Here is a 13,981-nt window from a genome sequence, read left to right as displayed (position 1 = left end):
GGTCTCACTGTGGGCAGCACCATCCCCTATGCTGGCCTCTTGGTCTCACTGTGGGCAGCACCATCCCCTATGCTGGCCTCTTGGTCTCACTGTGGACAGCACCATCCCCTATGCTGGCCTCCTGGACTGAATGAAAAGGGATAAGCGAGCCAAGCACTAGCCGGCATTCTTCACCCTCTGCTTCCTAATGGCAGATGTGACGTCACCAGCTGCTCACTGAAGCTCCTGCTTCCAGGATGCACTGTACCCTCAAAGGGTGAGGGGGAAAAAAGCCAGAAAAAAAAAAAAACAGCCCTCTCTTCCCGAAGCCATCATTGTCTGGGATTTTGTCAGAGCATGTCTGAACTCAAAGGTGTGGCAGGTTTAAATCCAAGCAGCTCTTGTTTTAGTCTCTATGCCATTTTATCGCCAGCAGAACCCTCAGGCAGAAGTATAATTTGTACAGCAGGTTGATTAATGGTTCTGGTTACTTTCTGTGTCGTCGAGGGTCCCCCGAAAGCAGGGACCTAACGATCTGCTCTCAAGGCTCTTCCATCTGCCACCCCGCCACCAAAGCATGCTCACCTCCATGCCCGTGCTAATTAGTAGGGCGGTGATTACCCTAGGCAGTCCTTCCCAGCACTGCTGACTTCCTTATGATCCAATACCCGTTTTATTACACAACTAAGCCAGGCAATAAACATCCCGGGGTTTTCACCAACGACAGACAATCTGGATATTTATTTAGGTAATGAAGGCTGTGAAGAAGGCTGAAAACTGCAATTTGAGACCTTAGGGCAGGGTGCTTGATTGAAATATTTTCTGTCTGATGGCCCTGAACTCTTAGTGGCATCCCTTCCCATACCTGGCCCCCAAGCTCATCCTTAGAGAATGCCTTTGGTGTCCTGCGCCAGAAAGATTTAGGCTAGAAATTAGAAATGTTTATTTGTTTTTATGTTTTATTTTTGAATGTGTGTAGTGTATGCCTGCACACATGAGTAGGCATGCACACCTGTCTGTCTCTGTCTTGTTCCCGAGACAGGGTCTCTCACTGAGCCTGAAGCTAGGCTGGCAGCCAGCAAGCCCTGGAGACCTCGCTGTCTCTGATCCCCATGGGGCTGGGCTTACAGGCTTGTGTGCTGACACGTTTGTTTGTTATGCGGGTGCTGGGATCCGAACTCAGATCCTCAAGCTTAAGCAGCAAGTACTCTTACCCACTGAGCCATCTCCGCAGCCCCTAGAAACATTTATCTTAGTTACAGTAAGCAGGAAGAGAGGAGCTTTCTCCACCCACACATTCAGGTGTGTGGCTTCAAGGAAGGTGAGGGGACACATCCATACACACACACACACACACACACATATGTTCACACATACACACTCACACATATGTACACACATAAACACACAGACACACACATAAACACACTCACACAGACACACACACTCACACACACAGAGACACAAACACCACAAACACACAATCACACACACAGACACACAGGCTTTTTTTTTCATTATTTAAAATTTTTATTAGAAGATTTCAATTTACATAATAGAAACTGGCGAACGGTAAAGGGATTTAACTGTACATAATAAGGATTAACGACAGGTGAAAGGCATCAAGACCCTAATAAAACCCAAACTCACTGGAAACCTTTAAAAGTATAAAAACCATGAAGAAGCAATCCTAGACGCTGCCCGTGTTCACTCCGGGGAAGTGAGTTTGAACAGCCTAATAAGGTACGCAGGGCTTCCCTGATTGGTCTGATCTAACCAGTCAGGGCTTGGGGTTTGAATGAGGTGCTGTTAACATTCACTGAGCTCTAATTATCCCAGCACTTGGGAGGCAGAGGCAGGCGGATTTCTGAGTTCGAGGCCATCCTGGTCTACAAAGTGAGTTCCAGGACAGCCAGGGCAACACAGAGAAACCCTGCCTCAAAAACAAAACAAAACAAAACAAATAAACAAACAAAAGAAAATGATTAGTGGGGTGGATAAGGGGTCTGAGGAGAATATAATTGAAAAGTTTAAGTTATGTTTATCTTTTTGTCATAATAATGATAGGCTAATAAGGCTTACCAGAATGCTATATGAGGTTATATTAACTCAGATTTTTAAATTTTCTTGATAGCCAAGTTAGTGGAAGGAGTATTAGTGATGGGAAGATAATTTTTAGCATTGTGGGAGATGAAGATGTTGTACACAGTCAGTCAGTCCCGTCTGTGTGACTAAGTTTGCCTAGTAGTAGCTGCTTCTCATGCTGCAAACACTAGGATAGTAACAGGGATCGGTAGTGAACTTATGGAGTTAGAGTTTAAAGTAGATATGGAGGGTATAATAAATAAGGAAAGTATTATACCTCCTAAACAAAGGAGGGAGAGAAATATGAAAGTCCCCAGTAGGAATAAAATAAAAGCTAGAGTGAGGGTAAAGAAAGAAGGTGTCATTATTGGTAATTATGAATAATATATGTTAGAAGCTACAATCCACACATGAGACATCACAAATGCTGTTTGTCTTTCTGGGATCAGGCTAGGCTCTCTGACTTAATATAAGATTTTCCAGGCCCATCCATTTCCCTGCAATTTCATTTTTCAGTCAGCAGGAAGCCCAACACAGGACTGTGGGCGCCATCTAGTGGTGTGGTTGGGTGCACACATGTGTGCCTGCAAGTGTATGTGCATGTGTGCAAGTGTGTGTGTGTGTGTCTGTCTGTCTGTCTGTCTGTGTCTGTGTGTGTGTCTGTGTGTGTGTCTGTGTGTGTGTCTGAATTATCTGGGTGGGTCAGGGCCTACCCTTTGTCTTTTTAATGCCAGGCCTGTGACAGAGTGTGACAGTCAGCAGTCACCCAGCAGCTAAGTCCAGTCAAGATTCACAGGCACACACAAAAGTATTATAGTCTGTCTTCCTTCCCCCAAAGCAGCCAGAAGCTAAAACAGTATAATCAAATAAACGTAGCTAATATCTTTATGTGATGCACCAGGCATTGTCTGAGCACTTTTAAGTCTGTTAGCTTATATAATCTCTCTGCAGCCCTGTAAAGTCAGAGGACTAGCATGACCACGCTCACAGAATTAAAAGCTGAGACAGGACCAGACATGGCATGGTGGCACACTCCTTTATTTCTAGTACTTGGGAGAGGCAGAGGGGCAAACGGGCAGAGGCAGGCAGATCTCTGTGAGTTTGAGGCCACCCAGGACTATCTAGTGAGTTCCAGGCCAGCCAGAGCTACATAGAGAATAAAGAAAGCCTGTCTTTTTAAAAAAAAAAAACCAAAAAACACCTAAGGCAGGACCCAGGTGTTTCTTATGCGAACAGAGCCTGGCCATGTTCAGGACCAGATGTGGCAGACATTCTCCCTCATGTATAGGCAACACAGTGTAAATTCCAATTCGCTATCTCTCAGAGTGTGTGTGTGTGTGTGTGTGTGTAATGTTAATGTTAATGTGGTGGTGTGCGTGTGTCTGTGCTTACAGGTGTGTACACATAAAGGCCAGAGGTTGAAGCCAGGTATCCACCTCCCATCCTGGTTTCTCAAGACAGGGTTTCTCTGTGTAGCCCTAGCTATTCTGAAACTTCTTTTATAGACCAGGATGGCCTCAAAGTCAGAGACCCACCACCTAAGTGCTAGGGTTAAAGGTGTGCACCAACACACCCATCTCAGGCGTCTTTTCTCGGTCCCTCTCCGCCTTTATTTTTTGATAGGATCTCTTAATGATCCTGAAGGTCACAGTCCGGCTAAACTGGCTGGCCAATGAGCTTCACGGACCGCCCATCCCAATCCCCAGGGCTGGGGTGACGGGCACATACCACTCTACCAGGCTTTGTGACACAGGTGCTGGAGATCCGAACTCAGATCCTCATGCTTGCAAATTAGACACTCAACTGAGACGTCTCCCAGCCCCCAGACTCTAGCTTCTAATATCATCAGTTCCTTCGGCCCTGTGATGGGGAGCCAGACACCTGCCGGCAGGGCTTGAATGAAGCTCCACCACAGGCCAGCCTGAGCCGAGGTCCTGAGTCAGCCGGCAAGCCCAGCTCGCCCGCCCGTTCTTGGTTTCCTCACTTGCAAAGTGGGAACTGTATGGCGACATCCGTCAGAGTGCTATGAGGCTTCTACAGAAGGAGCCAGGGCTGAGAATGTGTCTGGGGCACTGGCAGGTGTGTCCAGCTTCTTGACATTGCAATTCATCAGTGTCACTGACAAAATTCATGTGTAAGAGCTACACTATAAAAATGATGGTGGTCGTGATGGTGATGATGATAATGACGTCATCGTCATGGGCCAGCAAAGGTGCTTGCCCCCAAGCCTGTACTACCTGTGTGCAATCCCTGGGACCTATAGGGTGAAAGAAGAGCACTGAGTCCTAAAGATTATCCTTTGACAATTGTGCACTGTCCCATGGGCATGACCACCATCCCCAAATAAAATTGTTTTTAAAATTCATAATGCTTTAAGTAAGTCTCTGATTTTGTGTCATCCAAAGCTAATCTGGGGCAGACAGTTCATGGGCTGCAGACTGAGCATTGTCTTCTAGAGGGTCCTGTGAAAAATGTCCACTGTCATCCAAGGAAAAGGTTACAACCTGTGTCACTCTCTTGAACTCTGCTTGACATCCAGCCAGTGATGTCTGATGGCAAACCCTGGGGTTGGTCTATTTATGACTGAGAGTTCCAGTGGTGTGAGGACACACATTACGGAAGGGGACAGGTATTCTTGGGACATCTGGGCCTCTGCACCTTTGTCATCAGCAAGACAAGATCATGTGACAGATCAGAATCTCTGCACAGATTTAGGAAGTGCCCATGTGTCTTGGAGCTGGGCTGGTGCCCTCTGACTATGCGCTGCCTCCTCCCACAGATCAACGCTCTTCAAAAAGGCTATAGCCAGGTGCTGAGTCAGACACTGGCAGAGCGCAACACGGAAATCGAATCCTTGAAGAATGAGGGCGAGAATTTAAAGAGAGACCATGCCATTACATCAGGTGAGCTCTTCTGGAGTCAGGATTAGGAGGTACTACCTCACCACCCACCCCTGTGGCCCGAGCAGACATCACCAATCGATCAAAAGTTGCTCCCTGAGTTTGGACAGAGCCGTAAAGTTCTCAGCAACCATCAGGCTATACCATCAGTGACTGGGGATCTTCCCCCAGAAGTGCTCATCAGCTATTTTTAGCACAGGCACTACCTCCATAGTCAATGTTTGAGTGAGTACCAGCTCTTAGCTAGCATCCATCTCACCAGGGAGGACAAGGGTGCTGAGTGGCCTGCGGTCCTAAGAACCATTTCCTTGAAGTGCTCTCGGCCCTGAGTAAAAACATTTTGTTGACTGACCAACTGAGGTAGTTCAAGGCTGAAGATTGTGGGAGGGGGACAGGCAACTCTGGACCATCTTGCTAGCCACAGAGGTTACTTAGCCTGGATCCATATGACAGGCAGACAGGTGAGAAAGCAGACATGTCTGAGGGAGAGAGTAATCCTGTAAAGACAGTAAAATGGGGCCACATGGTAGTGAGGGGCTTCAGGAGTGCGGAGAGGGATATCACGTGTGCAAACAGGAGATGCCCTGTAGGAGCTGTGCTCTGCTAGCAGCAAGCACATGTGCAAAGGTCCCAGGGAAGGAATCAGCCAGCTCTGTTGAAGGAGCGACAGGTAAGTGTAACTCAGGGAAAGAGGGGTTGTGAGACAAATTGGGGGGGTCAGAGGAGAAGACAGGGCCAGATCCCACAGGGGATTGTCTCCTCTGTGTGCTAGGATGCCATTTGGGGATATTTGAAGCTGAGAACAATGTGTCTAGAGACCAGAAGAGGACAGAGACCTTAGGGGAAAGGGAAGAGTGTGAAGAATTCGAAAACAGAGGTCTGGGGAAGCAGCTCAGTCAGGCAAGCTCAGTCACTTACCACACAAGTGAGAAGAGCCAAGTTTGATCCCCAGAACTCGTGTAAAAAGTCAGTGCGCTGGTTAGTACATATAGTCCCAGCACTGGGGAAGTGGAGGCCGGAGGATACCTGGAACTCACTGGCCAGCCACTCTGGATAACCAACGTGCTCTGGGCTCTGTGAGAGACCCTGTCTCAAAAACAAACGAACAAGCAACACTACCACTATGGAGAGTGATCGAAGTCAGATATCAATCCTGAGCCTGGCAACTCACAGAAGGAGCATCTCTCATCCCCAGGCAGTCTCTGTGTTAGCAACAGTCACACGCCATGGTCCCAGCCCCATTCCAGCCCCTGGGGTCCTTGGACCCAGCACGTTCCTCAGTGCCAGGGGTCTCCCCAGTGGCCGACTGTGACAGCAGTGGCGGTGATCCTCACTGTGTCTTTGGTCTCTGTCCTGGCTTTGTTTAAAACAGGGATGGTGACATCTTTACAGAAAGACATGTCAGCACGCAACGAGCAAGTTCAACAGCTGCAGGAGGAGGTAAATCGACTGAGGATCGAGAACAAGGAGAAGGAGTACCAGCTGGAAGCCCTGAGCTCCAGGGTGAGTCTCCTCAGGGCTCAGGAAGGGGACCTGGTCATGTGACACGCCCCTCTTCATTTCTCTTGGACCTTGGCTTTGAACACAGCCTCCTTCCACATCATGGAGTCCAGGGACATAAGGGGAAATCCTGAAGTGTCCTCCTAGAAAGACTAACATCTTAAGAAAGAAAAGAAAAGTCATGGGGAACTTGGCTCTCTAAGATTTATTTTCTTTTGAATTATGTGTGTCTGTGCCTGAGTGTGTGCCTGTGAGTGCAGCACCTGTGGAGGCCAGAAGAGGGCGCAAGATCCCTTCAAATTGAAGTTAAGGTAGTTGCGAACTGCTGTGTAGGTACTGGGAACTGAACTTGGGTCCTCTAGAAGAACAGCCAGTGTGCTTAAACACTGAGCCATCTCTCCACACATCCCCTTCCTTGCAGTTTTTCGAAGATCAGTGGGAATCAGGATCAGAATTAACACAATACAGAGTCTAACTCAGCAAACCTGTCTGTTGTGTTCATAGGCTATGTAAGCCTATAATCCTAGCACTTGGGAAGCTGGGGCAGGAAAATCAAGAGTTCAAGGCCAGCCTGTGTCACATGAGACTGTTTCCAAAAAAAAAAAAAAAATATTAGGAGGCCGGTGAGGCAAAGAACCTTCTCTGCAAGCATGAGGACCTGGGTTGGTGTGTTCGCATAGCACCTTCAGGAAGCAGAGAGCAGACAGGAAGTGAGGCTGGGCCGTCAAATCCCAAAGCCCACCCCCAGTCACACACCTCCCAAAAGTTCTATAACCTTTCAAAACAGTACCACCAGCTGGGGACCAAGTGTTCAAACACGTGCCAGTGGGGGACATTTCACAGTCAAACCATCACAGTTAAAGAGATGGAAGGGAAGGTCCTTAAGCCTCAGATTCACTGCCGGGATCCAGCCATTGGCTTTAGAGTGCACTCCACTCTAGTTTCATTTCTGTTGCTGAGATAAAATATCCTGACCCCTCCCATCCCCCAAGAAGGATTTATTTGGCTATAGTTCATCTCTGAGAGGCATCAAGGCATGAACTTGGAGCATCCCGTCCATAGTCAAGTACAAAGAGAGAACCCCACAGATTCCTGCTTGCTTATCCTCTCTCGTACTGTGCAAGACCCCTTGCCTAGGGAATGGTGCCACCCACAGTAGGCTGGGTCTTCTTACATCAATTAAGAATCACAACAGTCACCCCCCCCCCATCGATGTGCACACAGGCCAACTTAATACCCATAATTCCTCACACTATACCCAGGTGATTCTAGGTTTTGTGGAGCTGACAGTTAAAACCAAACAGCACACGTTCTTAACTGGAAGCAAAGCACGTGTCTTAATGAGGGTTGCATTTCCCTCCACACTGCGGCATGGTCACATCCTATGAAGTAACACAGTTCGGTCCTTAGAGCCACTCAGGGTCCCAGTGGCAACACACACGTGTGTCTTCACCCAGCTCCTCAAAGATGAGTTTTTCTCATGATTCAAATTGCTGGCTTCCGAAAAGGAATTTAGATCTGGGCTCAAGAGAGGTGGGGGGGCAGGAACCCAGAGCCCCTGAAGCATCTGTGTGCCTGTCAGACACCAGCTGTCACCCCTGCTGGAATGTGGGCGTACGATTGGGATGGAAACAGCACAGAGTGCTCTCGGGGCCAGCTGGGGCCCTCCCCAGACACCTCCACACCGCCAGCCGTGGTCTCTTTCTTTGCTGCCCTTTCTCTCCTCAGTGTTCAGTGATGAAAGAAGAGCTAAGAAAGGAAGAGGCTCAGAAGGATCGCAGGGAGGCTCAGGAGAAAGAGCTGAAGCTATGCAGAAGTGTGAGTGGATGGTCCTCATTGCCTCTGACCTTGATGTGCTTGGTGCGAGCCGCGGCCCTCCCCAAAGCACAAGGTTCTGGCTCTGCTGTTTGGAGGAAGCCATGGGGCTCTCTCCAGGTTTCTCCAGCTAGTTGCCTCTGTTTTTCCCATGGGTTTCCCCTGGGGCTGGCTGAGCAGGGACAATGACAGGAGGCCACACCTACTGCGTGCGTGCACACAAGCATGGAGGGGGCATTAGATACCCTTGAACTGGGATTGCATAGAGGTGGTTGTGAGTCACACATCACGGGTGCTGGGATCTGAACTCAGGCCTTCTACAAGAGCATTAATTGTTGAGCCATCCTTCTTGCCCCTCTACAGATATTTTTCTGGCCACCTTTCTCTCTAAGGCAAACAACCTTTCTCTTTCTTTCATTTTTACTCAGTGTTATGAAATCTCGGTTGTTAAAAACAGGAGATATTTGTGTTCAGGACACCATACCTGTGGCCACATTTAAATGGTAGAATTTAGACTTATGTAAACAAAGGTCTAGGACAGGGAACACACACACACTTTAAAATAAACATCTAAAAAATGCAATAAAAATATCATCTTTATTTCAATATCCCAGTCCCTCTTGTCCTTAGTAAGCAGGTTGCTCTAGGTTTGATTGAGCGGCCCTGTCTCTGGCTTCTGAGGCCGGGACTCCAGGCCACGCCCATCAGGCTCTTGTTTGGGTTCTGGGGATCCGGAACTCCAGTCCTTGTGTTTGCACAGAAAGCACTCAGCCACTGAGCCATTCTCCCAAACCCTTCAAACCCCTTCTGCTGATTGTTTTTTCAAAGAAATTACTTTCTTTTCCTTTATCAAGCACATGGAATATATGAATCGGGGGTCGGGTGAGGAGAAATCTACTTTGCCTGCAAATGTAGAGCAAAGAAGGCGCTTAGCTGCCTGGTGTGGATCCTACCTGTATGAGCCTCAGAAACACGGGAGACCTGAGGAAGTGGGGGGTGGGGGGCTTCCATTTAGGAGGCGACTCGCCATGCCTAGTGAACTTGAATTCTCTGTGGTTGCTTTTTTTTTTTTTTTTTTTTTTTTGTAGCAAATGCAAGACATGGAGAAAGAAGTGAGGAAGCTCAGAGAGGAACTGAAGAAGAACTATACGGGTCAGAACATCATCTCCAAGACGCTACGAGAAAAGAACAAGGTGCGTGCTTCAAGGAAGCTTGATTGTGTCCATGACCACGAGAGATAAACTCCCCCATCCCCTGTGCAGCGTCCCGCTCCACCCACAAAGCGCCCCCGTGTGGCCGATGCCGGCATCTGCCGCTCCTCTCGGACCGGAGAAGGTACCCCACCCCCACCCCCGCCCCAGCAAGATGCTCAGACTAAACCGGTTCCCACTTTATCTCAGAGAGACTCGCCCCTACCTGCAGATAGTGGGTCTTGTGTTGCTTTCCTTTCCTGGAAAATGTGGCATCCATTTCAGAGGGTGGCAGCCACACAGGGCTAATCTAAAAGCTAATATAAAACGGAGTTCAGGGCTGGGAAGATGGCACCATGGGTGAAGTGCCCGGCTGCGCAAGCATGGGAATCTGAGTTTAGAACCCCAGAACCTATGTGAGCTCCATCTGTGGTGGCATTTAGCTGTAATTCTAGCCCTGGGGTGGATGGAGATAAGCAGATACAGGGGCCCTCTAACCAGCCAAGCTGGAAGAATGGATGGGCTCTAGGTTCAGTGAGAGTCTGTGTCCAAAAACAAAAAAAACCAAAAAACAAAAAAAGTTTATCTCAAAAAAAAAAAAAAAAAAAAATGGAGAACAATAAAAACTCAAAATCCCACTATGGGCTGTGGGAGGGACACATGAAGTCCCACACCTAGCCATGGAGCTAGTGAGGGCTAGTGAGCTAGCCCTCAGCAGTTGAGAGCTACTGGGGAAAGAGAGTCAGTTTTCTTCAAGGATACAGTCCCTAAGAGACTGTCTGTGCCCACTGACAGGCACATATAGGCAGCATTGAATGGGCACACACATTAAAAATAAAATTAACAGGGCTGGAGAGATGGCTAAGTGGTTAAGAGCACTGACTGCTCCTCCAGAGGTCATGAGTTCAAATCCCAACAACCGCATGGTGGCTCATAACCATCTGTTAAAGAGTTTGATTCCCTCTTCTGGTACAGCTACAGTGTACTCATATATTAAATAAATAAATGTCTTTAAAAAATAAATAGAATTAATGTTTTAAAATGACAGTGGCCAGAAAAATTTAGAGATAAGTTAAATCCTATTTGTAAAATTTGCCCAGGAAAGAATGCATCTAGATAAAAACTATCCCAAGACAATGAAAATGGAAACGTCCGGGAATGTGCTGAGCCACTGGCTCAATGTATTTCATTCTGGAGAATATCTCTCAGTAGAAATAAGTTGACTTTGATTTATCTCTTCATTAAAAATCACCACAGCCATGGCAATAAAACCAAATGGCCTTCTGGGCTATGCATTTTCCTCTAAATGAGGCTTTAGCTGCATCCCACAAGTTCTAGAATGTTTTTCTTTATTACTTGGAACCAAGTTTTTCCCAGTGTCCATTATTAGTTCTTCTCTAACACGTGGCATTTTTGGAGTTACTTTCTAATATCTAAATATATGAGAATTTCTTGGCTGCCTTTTGGGTATTGGTTTTAGCTTGATTACATTGTGAACAGAGATCTTACTCTGGGTGTTTTAGGTCCCTGGTATCAACTGAGATTTTTTTTTTGGTGATCTGCTTGGTGGCCCACATGGTACATGCTTGTTTCATATGTGCCTACAAGAAGAACATACATTCTGTAGAGGACACAGCGTTCCACATGTGTCTTCTAGGTCAAGTTTGACCACTGGATGGTTAGTTTTAAGTATCAATTGCCAGCTCCTAGGGTATCCAGAGATGAGAGCTTAGTTAGGAATTATCTAGGTCTAATTAGTCTGTGGGGTTATCTTGATCATTAATTAGTATAGGAAGAACCAGCCCACTGTGGGTGGAACCATTCCCTAGGTTAGTCCCCAAACTGTATAAAAAGAGAGAAAGCGGACTGGTGAGATGGCTCAGTGGGTAAGAGCATCCGACTGCTCTTCCAAAGGTCCAGAGTTCAAATCCCAGCAACCACATGGTGGCTCACAACCATCTGTAACGAGATCTGACGCCCTCTTCTGGAGTGTCTGAAGACAGCTACAGTATACTTACATATAATAAATAAATAAATAAATAAATAAATAAATAAATAAATATTAAAAAAGAGAGAGAGAGAGAGAGCAAGCTGAGGCTAGAGAGATGGCTCAGAGATTAAAGTGCTAGTTTTTCTTTCAGAGGACCTGAGTTCAAGTCCTGCCATCCCTATCAGGTAGCTCACAATCACCTGTGATTCTAACCCAACACCTCTGTCCCCCAAGGAACCTGCATTCATGTGTACACATCCCCTAACACACAACACACACATGCACACACACACATACATTTAAAAAAAAAACTTTCTAGGGTAGAGAAATCTTAATCTTAATCTCTGTTCTGACTGTAATGCAATATGGCTAGATGCTCCAGTGCTTGCCTTGGCCTCCCCTCCGTAATCGACTATAACTTGGAAATGTAAGGCAGATAAACCCTCCTTACCCCGTGTTGTTGTCAGGGTATGATGTTAATTTTTAAATTATTTTTAGTGTTTGGGTGTTTAGCCTACGTGTGTATCTATGCACCGTGTGTGTACAGTACCCAGGGAGTCCAGAAGAAGGAGTTGGATCCCCTGGAACTGGAGTTAGAGATGATTACAAGCCTTCATGTGGGTTCTGGGAATTGAACCCCAGTCCTCTGCAAGAGCAGCCAGTGTTCTTAACCACTGAGCCATCTTTCCAAAGTGCTGGGATTAAAGGCCTGTCATACCACACCAGGCCTACCTCATTGATAGTTTTCATTAGATATTTCCCCCTGTATTCTTTTGGAATTTTTTCCCCTCGGTTCCTCATCTGGTAAGGATAGCATAAAAGCTATATTATGTCTTCCCAAAATCAGATGTCAGTTTTTTTACTCTTTTTTGTTTGTTTGCTTCGTTTTCTTTTGTTTTTTGGAGACAGCGTTTCTCTATGTAGTCCTGGCTGTCCTGGAATTCACAGAGTGCTGCTTCTGCCTCCTAAGTGCTGGAATTAACTTGCCACTACTGCCTGGCAAGCATTTTCTCTTCTGATATTCTTTTCACAGTTACTCTAAACATGCACTTACATCTTATCAAAACACGGTTTCACCCCACTCCCAGATGACACAGTGGTCACCAACGTCAACCCTTTAGCATCACTGGCACCACAGAGACTTATGTAACATAAGCACCAGGACCTACACCTCCCTCCACACTGACACCCCAGAGGCATCCCCAATGCTGTCATACATTCAGTGTTCACACCCATGGGAGCTGCGCCTTCCCTACGTCCCTGGGTATCCATCCAGGGTCCTTCTTCCTCTGCCTAAAATATATCCCTAAGGATTAAGTATCTACTGATGGTAAAGTCTCTCGGGGGTACATGTGTGCATGCATGCATCTCTGTGTGTGTGTGTGTGTGACCCTCCTTTCTGCAACATACTTTAACGTGCATGGATTTCTCCATTGACTGATTTCCTTTAGCACTCTGTAGACCTATTGTCCCCCCCCCCCCACTGTAAGTCTGTTACATAATTACTCTTACTACACAGTGGTTATTGTGTAGCCAATCTCCCTTGCCATTTGTTGAGATTTCCTTTCCCTTTGACTTGTAGCAACTGTGTAGCAACCTTGCCTAAGGTGGGCTCATTTTTCCTTACTTCCTTTACATTCCTATGCCCTGCTTGCACCTTCCCCTTTATTTATTTTGTTTTATTTCATTTTTTCCCATTAAAACTGGAGCCTGGGCTGTGTATCAAACACAGAGAGAGGCTGCTGCAGGCCTGTTGACCGCACTAGGTTTGTGGCCAGTTCTGCCCGTGATGATCAGGGCTGTTTCTGGCATTGTGACGATCATTTCTGTCTGTTCTCTTAGCCCGCTCTATGATCTGAAAGCTGTTATGTCCATTTGACAGATGAAGACATGAGGTTTGAGGGAGCAACTCAGAGCAGAAACCATACACTCAGTGTGGGGTAAAAACCAAGCCAGAAGCCTCATTTATGGGACCCATCATTGCGGCACTACCACTAGCCACATGTGACTATTGAGACTGAAATTAAACTCATTTTCAAATTCTCAATCCTCCATATTCATATTTAAAAATAAAATGGTATTTTTAAATTCAATTGAAAATCCACCTCCTCCACTGAGCCAGGATGTAAATTTAAAACCCAGTGTCCCTAAGCACTTGTCACATGCATCCACACAGGGCCAGTCAGCAGGCAGCCCAGACGTTGGCCATCTAGGCCTTATGAGAGGAAGCTGATTCAGACCCTGTTGCTCATGTCTGAGTGGGTCGCATTGGTACCGTCAAGAATGTTCTAGAAGGAAATAAATCTGAGGCAAAGAGACCCATGGTTACCAGTGCCCAGTCTGAGGTCTAATCCAGGGTAGGGACCTAATGAACCTCTGAGGGCTGAATCCACTCCTAAGCATCTCTTCTCTATGGCAATGACGGAGGGACAGGGCAGGCAGGACACTTGAGGGCCAGGGTGGAGCTGTGGCTGTGGCTGTGGCTGTGGCTGTGGCTGTGGCTGTGGCTGTGGCTGTGGCTG

General features: G+C 46.9%; 1 protein-coding gene across 1 annotated transcript in view; it reads left to right on the top strand.

Moving 5' to 3' along the window:
* Fhad1 (forkhead associated phosphopeptide binding domain 1) overlaps positions 1-13,981 on the top strand; it is a 119,575-nt gene that overhangs the window by 36,032 nt on the left and 69,562 nt on the right. Inside the window, exons 7-10 of the mRNA XM_021160433.2 lie at positions 4,844-4,967; positions 6,337-6,467; positions 8,193-8,282; positions 9,368-9,472. Of these exons, the coding sequence (XP_021016092.1) occupies positions 4,844-4,967; positions 6,337-6,467; positions 8,193-8,282; positions 9,368-9,472 (450 nt within the window). The remainder of the gene's footprint in view (positions 1-4,843; positions 4,968-6,336; positions 6,468-8,192; positions 8,283-9,367; positions 9,473-13,981) is intronic.

This window comes from Mus caroli, chromosome 4 (genome assembly GCF_900094665.2).
Source record: "Mus caroli chromosome 4, CAROLI_EIJ_v1.1, whole genome shotgun sequence".
In the NCBI taxonomy this organism is placed as follows: domain Eukaryota; kingdom Metazoa; phylum Chordata; class Mammalia; order Rodentia; family Muridae; genus Mus; species Mus caroli.
This window is presented reverse-complemented; position numbering and strand designations above follow the sequence as displayed.